The 17,037-nt window shown below is 59.8% G+C and overlaps 2 protein-coding genes across 4 annotated transcripts in view; one reads left to right on the top strand and one right to left on the bottom strand.

The window, feature by feature from the left end:
* Positions 1 to 2,338, bottom strand: part of PTPA (protein phosphatase 2 phosphatase activator) — a 29,547-nt gene extending 27,209 nt beyond the window's left edge. Inside the window, exon 1 of one of the 2 annotated variants that reach the window (XM_082695904.1) lies at positions 2,020 to 2,338. In XM_082695904.1, the coding sequence (XP_082552030.1) occupies positions 2,020 to 2,050 (31 nt within the window). In that variant the 5' untranslated portion in view covers positions 2,051 to 2,338. The remainder of the gene's footprint in view (positions 1 to 2,019) is intronic. The other variant, XM_082695903.1, reaches the window with a different exon arrangement.
* Positions 2,339 to 2,859: 521 nt separating this feature from the next.
* CRAT (carnitine O-acetyltransferase) lies at positions 2,860 to 16,566 on the top strand. Of its 2 annotated transcripts, XM_082695901.1 has the most exons (15): positions 2,860 to 3,000; positions 4,561 to 4,699; positions 5,393 to 5,656; positions 8,414 to 8,532; positions 9,688 to 9,741; positions 10,273 to 10,438; positions 10,795 to 10,969; positions 11,788 to 11,966; positions 12,497 to 12,597; positions 12,966 to 13,085; positions 13,248 to 13,370; positions 13,493 to 13,628; positions 13,986 to 14,048; positions 14,779 to 14,916; positions 15,653 to 16,566. In XM_082695901.1, exons 2-15 carry the CDS (start codon positions 4,673 to 4,675, stop codon positions 15,866 to 15,868), a joined length of 1,881 nt encoding a protein of 626 aa, XP_082552027.1. In that variant the 5' UTR covers positions 2,860 to 3,000; positions 4,561 to 4,672; the 3' UTR covers positions 15,869 to 16,566. The 2 variants fall into 2 exon arrangements, with proteins under 2 accessions (XP_082552027.1, XP_082552026.1); XM_082695900.1 differs by lacking the exon at positions 4,561 to 4,699 and having other exon boundaries at positions 2,865 to 3,000.
* Positions 16,567 to 17,037: the final 471 nt, after the last annotated feature.

Here is a 17,037-nt window from a genome sequence, read left to right as displayed (position 1 = left end):
CTTTATAAGTCAGGCTAGTAACCTAACATCATTGTTTTTATGGGAAAATGTGTTCCACATTCCAAATAATCAACTTGCAAATGATCATTAGGAACAGAGAGCACTTCCGTAAATTCCCTGCCAGGAGACAGCCTTTCTGAATTTATTTCACAGGTGGGAAACCCTCCAAGTCAGGCCTGCTGCTGGGGGGGGGGGGGGGGGGGTAATGGCTACTTTGTAGGAAACACTGCAACAACCACTGATGAAACATATACACGTTGTTACCAGAAACATACACACATGTTGTTACCAGAATACACAATCTCAAATCAAAAAAACAAGCCTTCAAACTGGGAGCTATGATAACTGAGTTCCTCCGGCCTCAGACTCTTATCTCTGGCAAAGGTGCCAGTGGATAGCCTATAAACTCACAGTATAAGATGGAAATATCTAGAGTTTTAGAGATGTTCCCTAACCTCCTCCCCAACAAAAGCATAATGTAATATCATCCGTCATTTGAGAACCAACCTACATGTTCAACCTGTACCACCTTTTAAAAAGACAACAGCAATCAACATTTCCTGACTATCCCTGTCTCCCAATGCCCCATGTTTTGCCCTCATCGTCTATGGAACATATACTACAACTCTGCGGAGAAGGTATTTAACAGCCCCATTTTCAGAGACAAGCAAGGCTCAGAGAATGGGATCTGCCAGGCAGAGCCAGGTCTGTACAACTCTAAAATCCAAGGTTTTCATCACTACACTGTCTGAGTGAAGTAGTTCTTTCTACTTGTTCCAAAATGTCCTGTTTCAAACTTCAAAGAAGGACCCCCTCCCGGCACCTGGCTCTCTCCAGCCATAGATATCCCCCCTGAGCCTTCATCTTTTTCAGTGCATGGGCTCTCTCCCCAGCCACCCAACTCGGGAAACACATTCATCTCACTGAGAATTCTGGTTGGCTTCTATCTCTCACAGGCAATACCAGAACTTCTGAGGGCACAGGCACAGAAGTTTTGTACTAAATGAAGTAAATGTCTGGTTTCAGATGCCATAAGAGACCGTACCCAGCTCTTTGTTCATCTATTTGATGGGGGAAGAGTGAAATGCTTTTTTTGATCTTCATACTGTCTCCTCCCTGAGACCTCTCCAGATCCCCAAATGCAAGACAGTTAGAAGGAATATCCAATGCGTTCAAAACATTAGCTGTGTTTGGCCAACCTACTGGCCCTGTCAGAATTTTAAAATTATCTGCGGTCAGTCCTTCCTAGTTCGGGTGCGGGGAGGTGCGCGTCAGCAAACAGCCTTCCCCTCCTCCAGGAAATGGGCCTCTCTGTAAGATCCTTTCCCTAGTATTTCCACCCCAGTTATTTGAGATGAACTAAAGCCAGGCCACAGTGTAAATAAAAGTTACGGATCGTGATGCCAGGGAGAGACTCATCTCGCACAACCAGCTTTTTAAAATTAGTGGTTTACACAACCAAGGGCAGTTTCTCTCAATAAATGTTCAGCCACTGAAACAAACTGCACAGCCCCGCCTCCAGGAGGGAGAGAGGGGAGGTGGATGAGAGTGGGCAGGGTGCAGAGGAGTCTGGAAACCGGGTGCAGGCAGGCCCAGGCCCACAGAGCAGCACCCCTCACCCCGGGGGCAGGGGGCAGCCACAGCAATCACTGTCGCCCCCATCCCTGGCAGCTTCCCCAGCAGCTCAAGAGCTGACTTCAGCACGCACAGCCCAGATGCGGAAAAGGCCTCCCCTTCTGGCCACGGCGCTGCCCACCGGGCCCTCGGGCCGCCCGGGCTCCCCAGGTTCAGGTGTTGCGCCCCACCCGCCACCCCTTCGCAGCCCCGGGTCCGCTCCCCAGATCCCCCCAACACGTCCTCCTCCCCGCCCAGCAGCTCCTGCCACTGGAGTTCCTCCACCTCCCGACCCGCCCCCTACCCCGCCGCGGAGCCCCCCCACACCACACCCCTTCCCCGCCCCCGCGCCGGGCACCGCCCCCGCGCCCCTGCCCGACCCCTGTAGGGTCCGGCCCGTCCTACCTGACGGCGACTGCCGCTCGCCCTCAGCCATCTTCCTCCCGCCAGGAGCCGGCCCGGATGCCTGCAGTCCCCTCTCACCTTTCACCCCCGCACCCCTTCCCTTTCCCCGGCTTCACCAAGGCGCTCAGAGCTTTCTGAAAAGAAAGGAGCACCAGCCGGCTAGAACCGAAAACCGAGAATTAAAGTCACCCCCGTGAAGACGACCGCCATGCTGGTGCGGGGCACGCAAGGAGCATGCCCAGCAACGGCCGGCTGGCGGCTGCGGCGCTCACGGGCAGCCGGCCGCCATGTTGGTGCGGGGCAGCTGGGAGCATGCGCGCCAACGGCAGGCTCGCCTCCCTACCGGCCCGCGGGCGCCCGGCCGCGGGAGCGCGGCAGCCATGCTTGTGCGGGGCACGTCCCACCTGTCATCTTTGACCCTGTCCGGAGGCACAGGAGAGGCCTTATTGACATGGTCGTGTTTTCCTGCCGCTCTGAGAGCGGCGCTCAAGGACACCAAGCGGACTGAGAGGGGTGCATGCTACTGTCTCCAACAGCTTAGAAAGCATTTGGAGGGGGGAGACGGCGAGTTGGACAGGCGCCTCTTTCGCCCCTCTTCCTGGGTTCCACTGCCTCGCGGGGTCTCGCGACCACTAAGCGCGTCCTCGGCCCCGCCCCCGTGAAGCCCCGCCCCACGCTGTGGTCCCGCCCCGCGCTCGAGGCTAGCGGCCCCGGCCCGCAACCGGCTGGTGGCCCCGCCCCGAGAATCCTCCTCCCGGGGGCCCCCAGCCCGCCGCCCGCCCGGCCCGGTGGGTGGGCGCCGGGCCGCCTCTACCGGCCGGTGGCTGTGACGCGGCGACCTTGGCCCGGAGGCACTAACGGGGACCCGCCAACGACGGCGGCGGAGGCGGCGGCGCGGACTTTGCTCAGTGCGGAGGACCGAGCGGACTGTGTGTTCGCGGGCGAGCCGCGGAGATGTTGGCTTTCGCGGCCAGGACCGTGGTGAGTGCGGGAAGGAACCCGGACTGACGGGCCCTGGACGGGGCGGGCGGGCCGAGAGTCGGGCCAGCCAGACACGCAGCTGCGCGGAAATGGAGAAACGGGCCTTGGAAGCGACGCGGCCCGTGGCCACTGTCCTGCCTGGCCAACAGCTGCTGGGGTGGGATCGGCAGGTGGACTAACCTTGCTTGGCAGAGGAGGAGACTGAGGCTCAAGGTCAGAGATCCGATCGAACACACAGCGTGTGGTTCTAAATTCCAACCACCCAGGAAAGATAGCGAGGACCCTGGCTTCAGGCAGCACCTCCACCCTTCGACCCAGGGCCAAGGAGCAGAGAGACCGGCAGTCTCTCCCCGGTTATTTCCTGACTCACACACCTGTTGCATGGTCAGCCTGAGCCCTTTACGCCCAGGCCTTGCCACTTCTCCAACCACATCCAGTTGGTCGGGCTCCTTGGGCTTATCAAATGGCCCTTGGAGAATTTTGTGTGGCCGGAGAAATGCACGTGGAGGCCTCAAGCTGGGCTGCTCTGAAGGTCCTCTGAACTGGCAAGAGGCAGCAGGTGGCAACCCCATACCCTTTGTCTCCACCAGTCCCTCCCCCCCAGCTTGTCCGTGTCTACCCCAGAATCCTCCCCACAGGGCAGCAAGAAGTGCTGCCGCTCTGATACAACTTCTTTTCCTCTCTACTCCAAGCATATCTCTGCTTGTATCTCCTTCTGACTATGCCAAGAAGGATGTTCAAACAGACACTACCTAGCCCGGAGGGCTCAGGGTACCCATCCGCTGTCCAAAAGGCTCTTCCAGGTCTCCCAGAACCCTAAAGCTCCACGTCACCCTTGCCACTGACACCCGACTGGTGCCCCCATCTCACAGACAGCTTCTAGGTCATCCTCCAGGACCCACTGGGTGGCCCGATCAGTTTACTACCTGGGAAATTGAGACAAGGAGAGACTTGGCCAGAATTCCCCAGATCTGGAAACTCGAATCAAGCAGAATCCCAAAACCAGCCTCCTCCTTCAGTTTATTTTTTTGTGGCCGAAGTCCTTCATTTTTGGCCCCCAGCTGAGTGAGCCACAGCTCAAGAGAAACAGGCTTTGGTGGAAGGGAGGCCCAGAAGGGCTCCAAGAGTCCCGGAGGGAGACGGGATGAGCTCTTAGCAGCCACTGCCCACGTAATGGCCCTTTCCCAGCATCTGCCCTCTTGTATCAACCCCAAGTTACAGAACCAATTTCAGAGTTGTGGTATAACCTCAGTAGCCAGGCAGCTTCTGCCTCCAGCCAAGTTTTCCATCATTAAACAGACCTGTGCAGATTCCAGCAGGTGGATTTTTTAATTCCTCCTGGCACCAGGCCCACCCGGAGAAGAGAGAACACATTCCAGGTTTCCTCCTACTCGGATGCCTACTGCCGGCCCCTTCACCTGCTCCCTAATCCTCCACTTCTGGCCGCTAGGGAAGGTGCCTGCCACAGCCGCCACCCAAGATGCCACCCTAGCCACCGAAGCCTTCGGCATTGCCCCTCTGCCTCCCCCCTGAACCTTGGCTCTTGTCTTCTCTTTCCAGCCCGGGCAAGTGGCTGTCTCTTGCTAGGTTCTGCTCGCCCACTGGGTAGCACAGTTAGGCTTAGAGGCCCAGCCCAAGTCAGACAGACAGGGCTCAGAACCTCAGTCCTGCCATGGAGGACGGGCAGCAGAAAGAGAAGGTATGGAACGACCCTCTGCCACTCGCCTACCCACTGCTGCCCACAGCCTCGGTTCTCCTCTCTCTCATTCTGTCTACCACCAGAGTCTCCCAAACTCTCTCTCTCTGCCACCTCTCACCCACCTGTCAGGCCATTTAGTCTTGCTCGCCCCAGCGCTGCTCCTATGCTGCCTCTGTCCCCAACCCACAGACAGATACCAAGGCCTGGCCCTCTCCCAAAGTTGCTGTGATCTGCCGGCTCTTTCTGACTTTTTCTTTTTGCCTCTTATTTCCCAGCGTGGCAAGGGTGGGAGAAAAGGAGGTGGGGGCCCCTGGGCGGGAGCAGTCGCCCCACGGCTTGCTGGCCGGCCGTTGTGCCAGGGTGAAGAAGGCGGGGCCTTGGTGCATCCAGACAGGTGAGAGGTCACGCTCAGCTCCGCCACCCCCAACAAGTGCCGTTCATCCTGACTTGGTTCCTAGGAGCCTTACTGGGATCAGTGGCCACACCTCCTGCCCCTCTCCCTGCCTGCATCTCCAGGCCCCGGAGAGGTGGAGACACCTACAGATTGAGGGCTGGGTAGCCAAGCAGGCACCACCCAAGAGGCTGGCTCTGACCCTGGGGATCGGCACATAAGGGCCGGGGACCCTAGCTTTAGGACTGCCAGGGCCTCCCAGAGCCGGTGAGAGGATGAGCAAGATGTTCTGCTGCCTGCAGGTGAAGCCCCTGAGCTTCCTCAAGCCCTCGTCACTGGTGAAGGTCTCCGGCCGCTTCAAGGCCCACCAGGATTCGCTGCCCCGGCTGCCCGTGCCCGCGCTCCATCAATCCCTGGACCGTTACCTCAAGGCACTGCAGCCCATCGTGAGCGAGGAGGAGTGGACCCAAACCAAGCAGCTGGTGGAAGAGTTTCAGGCGGCGGGGGGTGTGGGCGAGCGCCTACAGAAGGGGCTGGAGCGCCGGGCCAGGAAGACCGAGAACTGGGTGAGTTCTGAGAACGGGGCCCTCTCGGAGGCTCAGGTCGGGAGACGATCCCTTGCTGTGGCCTGCTGGTGGCCTCCCGCAGAATTTCTGGCACATTCTTCGTGCCACGGGCTTTCTTGAGTGCTTCCTCTGTGCCTCGAACTAGGCCAGGCCCTGAGTGAGCGAGGGGATGGGCCGTGGTCCCTTGGGGCTCACCTTCAAGGAGGGTGGGCTGCGAGGTGATGAAACAGCGCACAGGTGAGTGGATGAGTTTCTTGCCGGCGGTGAAAACTGGCCGGGAGAGAAAAGGGAAGGGGGGAAAGGGCAGTGTCTTTGTTCTGCGTGGGCAGAGAGGAGGTGGTGTTGGATCCGAGACAGAGACAACCGGGGCGAAGGTGGCAAGAGCCTAGCAAGAGCCCAGCATGTTCAGCAACAGAGGTTGGAATGTAGCGCGATGGCCTGGCCCTGGGGTTGGGGGTGGTGAGCATCAGAGGAAGGAAGCCGGACTTGAGCTCAGTGGGAGGGGCCGCAGGGTGGCTCCAAGCAGGGCATTGATGCTGCTCAGTGACAGACCAGACCCCCCCCCCCCCGCCCCGTTCCTTGTCCCCATCTGTCACACAGGTGTGCGCAGCTCATGAAAACGGGTCCACACGGATGCTCCGTGCGCTTTTTCTATGCACCTGCCACCTCTTGACACAGTGGGGAAGGACCACCCTGTCTGCTGGGAAGGAAGCGGGCGTGGGGGTGGGAACCATGGGATGAGACGGGCGCCGGCACCCCAAGGGGGGACACCGGCAGGGAGAGAGCGGGTGAGTCAGTTCTGTCTGCCCGGTGTATGTTCTGGAAGCGCCACCAGTGGCCCTTGCTGATGGGGGCTGTGGGGTCAGCTGTCCTGACCTAAAGCAACCACATAGGGGGAGGGAAGAGGGACACCGGCCAGGACAGGAAAAGCCGAGGGGCAGCAGGTCTGTGGGAGAGAAACAGAGCTGGGTTTTGGCCAGATCAGGTGGGAGATGCTCTGAGGGCAGCAGGTGGAGGGTGCGGTCTGCACACAGCAGGTGGGAGTCTTCAGCGGGCGGGTGGCACGTCCTGAGCTTTGGCAGGGGCTTAGGGGGTCTGCGGCCTGGCAGTTTGCCAACATTTTTAGCCTATTACTCCTTCCCATAGAAGGAGTACCTTCTAGCTGAAGGGGTAAGCGTGTCCCTTTCTGCACTCACAGGGCCCTCGTGCCCAGCAGATTCTCAGCGGGGGGCTGCCCACATCTGTAGGATGTGCCCTTATTTCCCAGCTCTGGTCAAAAGCCCTGAGATCCCTGGTGGAGTGGGAGCCTCTGGTGGAGGGCGACCGGCTGTCCCCAAGGGGAAGGAATTCCTGTCTGCCCCTCCCTGATCTATAGATGAGGAGGCTGAGGCTCAGAGAGGTAGACGGGAAGCTCAGAGCCACACAGCCACTCTCAGGGAGGCCCTGAGCTCCACAGGGGGGTCTGGCTGACCAGGAGTGCTGTCCTCAGGCCGCAAGTCAGCAGAGCGCCGTTGCTCGCTGGCACGTGGGCGCGTGGTCCACAGCTGGTGGCCTGGTGCTTCAGGCCAGCAGTTCCCCAAGCAGAACCCGAGTGGTGAAGAGGCAGGTCCCACTGCTGTTTGAGAGGGGAGAGGAAACACAGTGGAGGTGGGAGGGCCCCTGGGGTGGAGAGACCGGCCAGAGAGGGGTTTCAGGCATCTGCTTGCAGGGGCAGAGTGAGCGTCTATGTCAGTCAGCAGGTAAGGCTCAAGGATGATAGGCAGTGGCAGTCTGCACAGCCTGGGGACAGGAGCCTTCAACACCCTGTCTGTGGTGGGTCCCCAGAGAGACTGCTCACCTGATGGAAGCCACGCCCCTTGAGCAGAGGACAGACCACCAGGTGGAGACACAGGAGTTGGCGCCCATGTCTGGGCACTATGGCAGTGTGATTCACCCTCGCAGGGAGCTTTCTGCAGATGGCCCTGACCTTGAGACCCAAGAGAGTGTCTGCAGCCCGGTCTGACACCAACAGAACCCAGGCCAGGGAGGACCAGGGTCCCAAGGGCTACACTGCACTGAGCCCTTCTGCTCCTGGCTTCCTGGATAGTGTCTACCCGGGACGGTCAAAAACACGATTGTCAGACTTTATAGGGTTTTTTCCTTTTTCCCTTTTTTGTCCACCTGGCATATATATATATATATATTTTTTTTTTTTTTTTTTTTTTTTTCTGAAAGTAGTAAAATCATTGACCAAAAGTGTGTAAGAGGGACGCCTGCGTGGCTCAGTCGGTGAAATGTCTGCCTTCAGCTCAGGTCATGATCCCGGGGTCCTGGAATCAAGCCCTGCGTCGGGCTCCCTGCTCCGCGGGGAGCTTGCTTCTCCCTCTTGCTCTCTGCCTGCTGCTCCCCCTGCTTGTGCTCTATCTGTTAAATAAATAAAATCTGGGGGAAAAAGGGGGGTTGTGTAAGAGAAAGGAAAATGATTCTCACTTCTGCCTCTTCCCCTCACCCCACATACTCCCGCAAGTTTCCTGCCTCATCTTTCCCTCTGGAGTCTTTGGCTTGGCAGTATTGTCTGATTTCTCTTGCTAAAGCGGATTGCCTCAGGCGAAGGGGAAATGTTGGCGTGCTGCTGGTGGGCTGAAGGGGGCAGGGAGGGGGCTCTGGATCTGCGCATTCACTGTGAGGATCTGCGCACTACATACGCTCTATAGAGGGGGTAGGAGGGACCCGGCCAGGTCCCCGCCCACGCCTCACAGGCTCTGGTCCTTTTCCCAGCTGTCCGAATGGTGGCTCAAAACAGCCTACCTCCAGTACCGCCAGCCCCTGGTCATCTACTCCAGCCCTGGTGTGGCCCTGCCCAAACAGGACTTTGTGGACCTGCAGGGACAGCTCCGGTGAGTGGCTATGGCTGGGACAGGGCTCCGGGCATGTCCAGGGCCCTGGTGTCCAACCTCCCCCCGCCTCCCGCCCCCGAGAGTGCAGGGCCCCAGTCCTAGTCATTGTCTTCAATCCGCACGCGTAGCCTTATGAAGTCCGGAGTATCGTCCCTCTTTTACAGATGAAAGGACTTGCCCAAGAGCACCTTTCAGGATTCGCTGATCCGGGCCAGAAAGCAGGGTCTTCCTGGTTTTGAAGCTTCATAATGGGTCACTGCACTGTGGACCATGTCCCCTCCCTCCCTCTAAACCTGAGGCTGTCCCTCACCCTGGTTCTGACACCTCACCCCCCCTCCTCTCTCTGTCCAGCTGGCCACAGGGGTGACCTTTATACACAGTTCCCTTTTCCACATTCAGCCATGTCACTTGCCCTGGCCCCTGTGCCCAGACTACCAGGGATAAAAATACCAGTGACAGGGATCTCCTGCCCAAGGACCAGCCACTCGGGGCTACCACGGGCTTCTCTTAAAGGGACCAGGGCACCCCAAGAGTTCTGACTCGGACTCCAGTCCCCAGTCCCTATGTTGGCAGCCAGGGGCAGCCCAGGGGTCAGGCGTGATTGGTGTGGCCCAGGCCATCCAAGGAGGAAGATCAGGTTAAGAGAGGTGGCCTGGGAGACACAGAGGCTCTCAAACAGGAAGTTCCCTATCAGAGGGGATACCCCGAGCTACTGCCCTCCCATTCACACTCCCTGTCCCGCAAGGTCCCAGGTCCCTCTCTAACTGATGCTTCAGGGAAGGGTGACCTTCCAGGCTCCACGCAGTGGTTCAGGCCCTTTGTGGGTAGAACCCGCCAACACTGACCAGGAAGCCAGCAATAATTCATTCATTACACCTACATCTGCCAGAGCTTGGCCGAAGCATCTCCCTGGGCCCTCTAGGAGTCCTCCTTCTAGAGATAAGAGAAAGTTAGCTCAGAAAGGCAAGCCAGGACTCAACGCAAGACTGGTCTCGCACTTAAACTCCTTCAGGCTTACAGCAAGCAGTGAATCAGGAGTGAAGCAATCTGTCTCCTCCCTTAACTAGGCCCCTCCCTTCACCCCGCGGGCGTCCCTGATCGGGGACCTCCCGCATGGAGTCCACACAGCTTCTGATCGCTCATTGGTCCCCCCAGGTTCGCTGCCAAATTCATCGAGGGCGTGTTGGATTTCAAGGCCATGGTTGACAAGTGAGCAGCCTGCCCCTGCCCCTCTCTCATTGCCACAGCCGCACAGCCTGGGCTGGGGCAAGTCCAATGACCAGACCCGTGCTGGGGCGGCCCAGAGCTCCTGGCTTTCACTTCCTGTTGGCCCAGACTCTGTAGGGGTTGGGGAGACAAAAAAGTGTGGGGATTGGGATGCTAGGTCCTCTGCTCCAGCTGCAGAGGCCACCGCCTGGTGACACGGGCCCGACAGACCCCTGGAATTGGTGTCCCAGGCAGACTCACCATTTCATCTGTTCTGTGGCAAACCAGAGCCTAGAGAGGGAAAGGGGTTTACAGGGCGACCCAGCAGGGCCCACCCAGGGTGGAATACAGGCCTCCCGACAGCAGGCCAGGCCCTGACACACCCCCGGGCTCCTACCGAGTGGGGGTCAGGACGCCACTTGGGTGAGACCCCTGCTCAGCCGTGCCTAGCAGCAGTTCCCCGGCGGTGTCGTCCTCATCTCTGCTTACTGGCTTGGTGGCCCCCTTACTGTCCCTCTGCCCCCACCCCTGCAGCGAGACCCTGCCCGTGGAGTACCTGGGGGGTAAGCCGCTGTGCATGAACCAGTACTATCAGATCCTGTCCTCCTGCCGCGTGCCGGGCCCCAAGCAGGACACAGTCATCAGCTTCAGCAAGACCAAGAAGCCACCCATGCACATCACCGTCGTCCACAACTACCAAGTGGGTGGGCTCCCAGCATGCTGCAGGGGAGGAGGGGGCAGAGCCGAAAATCAGCTTCCCCGCAGCCCATGGCCACAGGCCCCCAGGAAACTGGGCGTCTCCACTGCCTCCCTACCCCCACAAGCCCAGCCTGAGGGCAGCCAGGAGGGGGCAGTGGTCCTGCCCAGCCTGGGGGAGAGCCAGGCAAGGTCCTCCTCCGCTCTCATACCTGTGACCTGACTTCACCCCTCGGTGGGGCCTGGGCTGCCAAGGCCAGGAGGAGGCCAAGGGTGTGAGGTGACTGTGGCCAGTCTGAAACCTACCTCCACCCTCACCCCACCCACCTCCCTTCTCTCCACTTGCCTGTGCCTGGATAGTTTTTTGAGCTGGACGTGTACCACAGCGATGGGACACCCCTGACATCAGATCAGATCTTCGTGCAGCTGGAGAAGATCTGGAACTCGTCCCTGCAAACCAACAAAGAGCCCGTGGGCATCCTTACCTCCAACCACCGCAACTCCTGGGCCAAGGCGTACAGCACCCTCATCAAAGGTGCCCCCGGGTGGGGGTGGAAGAAGGAGTAGAGCTCCCCCCACCATTCTCACTGAGTGCGCTCAAGTCAGAGCGGCTGTTGATGGCCCATTTCACAGACCAGGAGGCTTGGATGGGTTTAGTTTCCCTCTATTAAGATGCAAAGTTATGGTAACAGTCCGGGTCCTCTGGCTGCCGACCCCACCTGTGCCTCCGTGTTCTTTCCAATCCTGTGTGGGTCAGGCTCATCGTCCCCGGAGCAAGACCCCTGTGCTGGCCCCCTGAGCCACACTGGCCCTCCACATGATCTGGGGCTCCTGTGCCCTCTTTTTTTTTTTTTTTTTTTTTCTTTTTGGAGATTTTATTTAGTTTTGCACAAGCGTGGGGGGAGGGGCGGGGGGAAGGAGAGGGACAAGTAGACTCCCCGCTGAGCCCTGGGGCTCCATCTCAGACCTTACGACCCTGAGATCCTGGCCTGAGCCAAAATCAAGAGTTGGGGGCTTAACTGACTAAGCCCCCCCGGGTGCCCCCTCCTCCTTTTTTTTTTTTTTAAGTTTATTTTTATTTTGTTGGTAATCTCTACACCTAGCATGGGGCTCAAACTCACAACCCTGAGATCAGGAGTCGAGCCAGCCAGGTACCCCTGTGTTTCCTCGTTTCTAACATGGGTCCGGTATCCGGCCCTGCTTCATGGGGTGCCAGGGGGCTGCGGGGGCCCTGTTGAGTGTGAAGCTCTGACACCCACACGTGGCACTAGGCAAATGCTCTAGAAGCCTGCAAGGCCTCTCTGGGGCCTAACCTTCGGCCCCGTCCCGCCCCCCTCCCGCCTACCTCCGCAGACAAGGTGAACCGGGAATCCGTTCGCTCCATCCAGAAGAGCATTTTCACTTTGTGCCTGGACGCCCCCATGCCTCGGGTCTCCGAGGACATGTACCGCAGCCATGTGGCTGGCCAGATGCTGCACGGGGGCGGAAGCAAGCTTAACAGCGGCAATCGCTGGTTCGACAAGACACTACAGGTGGGGGCCCCGTGGGGCTGGGACTCCCTGCCCGGGACGCCCACCCAGGCTTGGCGCACTGCAGCCGCAGGACTTCCGGCCCCTCACCTGGGCGTCCCTCGCCTCCCAGCTCATAAAGCAGGCGGGAAGCCAGTAGAGGGATGTGGCTGTAATTACTGGAAGGTCAGCCTGTCATTACTGGGCCTGGCCCAGAAACCGCTGTCACCCCTTCAGCACATCAGAGGGAGCCTGGGCTGTGGGGCCTGGCAGAGCGGCGTGGTCTTGGCCGTGACTCTCCTTCTCTGCACCTTTAAGACGACTCCCGGGGAGGGCACTGCAGGGACTCAGTGAGGTGTATGGGTATGGGATGTGCTTGCTTGCTGTGGCCTAGAATGGGCCTGAGGCCCCTGCTGAGCGTCAGCTGTTACTAATGACAGTAATAAGTCAGCCTAACCCCTGAGATGGCTTCAGAGAGGCGCTTCCCACGGCCCCAGCCAGCACAGAGTGGCCCCAGGGCCCCGGGCTTGACGGGTCCCCGCTCCCCTCCATAGTTCATTGTGGCCGAAGACGGCTCCTGTGGGCTTGTTTATGAGCACGCGGCGGCGGAGGGGCCCCCCATCATCGCCCTTGTGGACCACGTCATTGAGTTCACGTGAGCATGCTTGTCCCACCCTCCACCCAATTCCCCAGCTTCTGGGGACAGGTGACACACATGGAGGAATGCCACTTTCCCTTGTGCCTGGGGAATCTGTTTCTTCAAAGTAAGCCAGAGGAGGGCGGGCCTGGGCTTAGAGCCTGTCACACCTGGGTTTGCGCTGTGGCTCTGCCACTTCCCAGCTACGGGACCTCGGACAAGTCCCTTGCCCTCTGCAGGCCCCTGGAAACGGGAGTGAAGGCAGTTTTCTAAGGAGCAAACCCAGGGTCTCCCTAGGCTGGCTCCCTCCAGCCTTGGGGACCCATGCCCCCCACCCCAGGCCTAGGTATGGACCCAGGCTCCCGAGGCCCCCATGTCCCATGCAGGAAGAAACCCGAGCTCGTGCGGTCCCCCATGGTGCCCCTGCCCATGCCCAAGAAGCTGCGGTTCAACATCACCCCCGAGATCAAGAGTGACATTGAGAAGGCCAAGCAGAACCTCAGCATGTAAGCACCGGGAATGGGGGGCTTAGGTCAGGTTAAAGGCCCGGCGCCCTGGGGCCTGCCAGGCTCCTGTTCGCAGCTGTCATCCTACAGGGCTGTGACCGAGAGCTCTTGGGCCGTCCCCTTCACCCACCTCCCTCCTGCTGCCCCCCCCCCCCGCCCCAGCATGATCCAGGACCTGGATGTCGTGGTCATGGTGTTCCACCACTTTGGGAAAGACTTCCCCAAGTCAGAGAAGCTGAGCCCGGATGCCTTTGTCCAGATGGCACTACAGCTGGCCTACTACAGGTGTGGCCCACCGGCACCCTGCCTGCGGAGGAGGCTCGAGGCCTGGCGGGTGGGGGGTTGGGGGAGGGTGGAGGCGGGGCAGGCTGCCTGCGGCGCGTGCTCAGCCCCCTCTCCCACCCCAGGATCTACAAACAAGCGTGTGCCACGTACGAGAGCGCCTCCCTGCGGATGTTTCACCTGGGGCGCACAGACACCATCCGCTCTGCCTCCGTGGACTCGCTGGCCTTCGTCAAAGCCATGGATGACCCCAGTGTGTCGGTGAGAGGTCTGGGGTAAGGGTGGGCAAGCTGGGCTCCTCTCCTGTACGTTCTGTCATTCCACATCGATTGAGCACCTACTGCTTCGCACCCTCTGGTGGGCCCTGGAAATCTACCAGGGGTTGGAGTCATGAATTTGGCCCTGAGCTTCCCTGCGGTCAGACACCAAGAGGAACTGCTCTGCAGCCAGCATCTGCCCTGGGGCTCAGGCCTCAGGGGAGGACATAGGAGAGAGGCAGTAGTTCCAGTTCCTGCTCTCAGGGGGCGCGGACACCAGTGCTGGCTGGGAAGTGGGCTGCTGGGGTGTGGGCGGCCGGCGATGGGGAAGGAACTTGTACTCCGACTCCCTCACCCCTAGGAGCACCAGAAGGTGGAGCTGCTGCGGAAGGCTGTGCAGGCACACAGAGCCTATACTGACCAGGTGACCGTGACCGCGTGACCTCGTTTCCCAGATCTCCAGGGCTGCTCACCCTTACCATGAACCCCTCCTCCCCAAACCTTGAGACCCTTGGGGCACTTGGAGCCAGGCTGAATATCCCCCTTTTAAAGTTGGAGAAACCGAGGCTGAGGCCAGTGACTTTGTTGGTCCCGGGTTAACCTCTGGATCTTGGCGTCATGCTCTCTCCTCAATGGCGCCGGAGCCCAGGACTCTGAGGGTTTGCAGGGTCTAGCCAACAGCGCCCATCCTGCCCTCTGACAGCTTGGAGCGGCAGTCAAGGGGGTGAGGTCTGGGTTCCCATCCGCCTCTGAACACCTTGTGTGCCAGGCTCTGCCCACGTGCCACACAGAGGTCCATTTCGGTCTCAGTGACACCCTGTAAAGGGAAATTCAGCGACCACCCCCATTTTATAGATGAACATACTGAGCCTCCAGGATGTAGAGGAACTGCCAAGGTCTCATAGCCAGAATAGGGCCAGGACACCCAGCTATAGGCCTGTGTTCTTAAATCCTGCCCTGCCCCTCTCTGGGCAGTTCCCTGGGTCTCAGTTTCCCCATCTGTAAAGTGAGGGTTGTCCTGCTTGGACCCTCTGTTCTCATGAGTCCAAGGGACCACTGCATGGAAGAGGCGCTGCGGCCGTAGGCTTTTGAGGAAGGTCATGGGCACCCTCTGGGCCTGCAGCCGCTGTGCCTGACAGCTCCCCCTCTCACAGGCCATCCGGGGGGAGGCCTTCGACCGGCACCTGCTGGGCCTGAAGCTACAGGCCATTGAGGACCTGGTGAGCATGCCCGACATCTTCATGGACACCTCCTATGCCATCGCCATGCACTTCAACCTCTCCACCAGCCAGGTAGGCCACTGCCCCAGAACCATCTGGATGTTCCTGCCCTCCGGGCCCCTGCCACTGCCGTAGGTGCCCTGGGATGGGACAGGACAGACCCTCGCTGGAGCTGGACAAAGGCTGTCCCGAATAGAGCCAAGGTGCAGAGCATGGTCAGACCTTTGTAGTGGCGTGACCCTTAGAGGGCACCCCATGTCCGCTGCCAAAGCAGCTGAGTTCCAGTGGAAGAGCTGGGGTCAGGGGGCTACGCTGCAGCTCAGGGAGGCTGAGAAGGAGTCCGAGTTCCCCCCCGGATGGGAGAATCGACTTCATCCATTCACTGTTCGGACACAAAGGAACGTCTGAGTCCTGCCATCCAGTGCTGGGCACTGGGACACAACAAGGACACATCCCTGTCCCTGTCCCTGGGGGCTCACCCAGTAGGCTGGAAGCACAGGGACGGGGACATTGGTGCCCCTCCCACTCTCCCACTCCTCCCGCCAGGGAGTGCTGGGGTTCGGGGAAGGCTCAAGGAAGGAGCCGTTAAAGCTCCCTCGGAAATGGCAAGGAAGGCTCCATAGAGACCTGGCTCCAGAGCTGCACTCCAAGGAGGAGGAGAAGTTAGGCATCCGCTGGAGAAGGGGAGGGGGCATCTCGGGCAGAGTACAGCACGTGTGGAGATGCAGAAAGGCTGGCTGGTGCCCCCGCGGGGCTGGAGGGGAGCCCGTGGGGTGGGACAAAAGCCTCGGTCCCGTGCTGTCTCCAGGTCCCTGCCAAGACGGACTGTGTCATGTTCTTCGGGCCCGTGGTCCCCGATGGCTACGGCATCTGCTACAACCCCATGGAGGCGCACATCAACTTCTCCGTGTCGGCCTACAACAGCTGCGCAGAGACCAATGCAGCCCGCCTGGCGCACTACCTGGAGAAGGCGCTCCTGGACATGCGCGCTCTGCTGCAGAGTCACCCCCGAGCCAAGCTCTGAGCCCCCGGTGCTCAGGCCTGCCGGCGTCACAGCCCAGCCGGCCCCAGCAGTGGGCCGCCCACCAGGGTTCTGCTCCCTTGCCCCCCACCCCCCCGCCAACCCCAGACCCTGTGCATCTGATCACACAGGGATCTGATCATGCAGGGCCTGCGGGCGTGAGCCAGTACCTTCCATGGCTCATCCCCAGCCTGCACTGGGGCCCGGGGCCTGGGCTGAGCTCCAAGGCTGAGTAGGACAGAAGGCCCAGGCACCCGGCACCGTTACCCATGAGCCCACCTACAGGGAAAGGAACCAGAAGAGCCTGTCCCTCGCCAGTGGAGCAGACTGGCAAGTCCCTTTCTTGCTAGCTCAGCTCTAGCCAGCCTCCTGCCCTCTACGCTGCTGGGCCAGTGTCTGTACCCCGATCCCCAGGCTCCCGAGGATCTAGAGACAGGACTCTCTAGAGCCAGGGGTCTCCAGGCCTCCCTGAGGCTGAGGCCAGAGTGCAGGGTGTGCCGGTAAGGGAAACCCAAGGCCTCGACTCGGCCCACCCTTGCCTGGCAGTGCTGTCTTCCCGGGGTGCTGCTGTGCTCTTTTGGGTGATGTGGCCCGTGAGCCCTGACTCGCTCGCTTCCACTCAGCTTGATTCCTGAACCACATTGATGGTTGTGTAACAGTAACATGCAAGGTGATTAATAAAGGAGAAATTTGTCGGTGGAGACGTGTAGATCCTCTGGCTTCCTCCATTTTGCAGATGCGGAAACAAGATTAAGAGGTTAAGGTCACCCAGCCACTAAATGGCAGAGGCTTCCAGAGGAGCCCTGGTAGCTAAGCACCCAGCCCCAACACCCCACCCACTCAGACAACCCGGGGCAGCGGGTGGAGGAGAAAGGAGCCAGGTGGACACTGGCCGAGACTCAGCCCCCTAGGAGGAGGACAGAGGGCCCCAGCCTGGGACGCACAGGAAGGTGCTGGCCCAAGGAACAGACAGGTGGAACTGACCTGTCTAGGCACTAGGGACTGTCCAGCCCGAGCCTGTTCACAGCCACACAGATGGGTTCCTCATTCTCTGATGAAGACAGGAGAGGGTATGCCCCTTGCCCAAAGTCCCAGGGAACAAGAGATGCGGCCCAGAGAATGGGGCCAGACCACCTAGGGCCCCATACAGGGGGATTCTCCCAAGACAGTGA

This window comes from Mustela nivalis, assembly GCF_964662115.1.
Source record: "Mustela nivalis genome assembly, chromosome: 13".
Taxonomy (NCBI): Eukaryota; Metazoa; Chordata; class Mammalia; order Carnivora; family Mustelidae; genus Mustela; species Mustela nivalis.
Note: the sequence above shows the minus strand (reverse complement) of the source record. Positions and strands in the feature narration are given on the sequence as shown.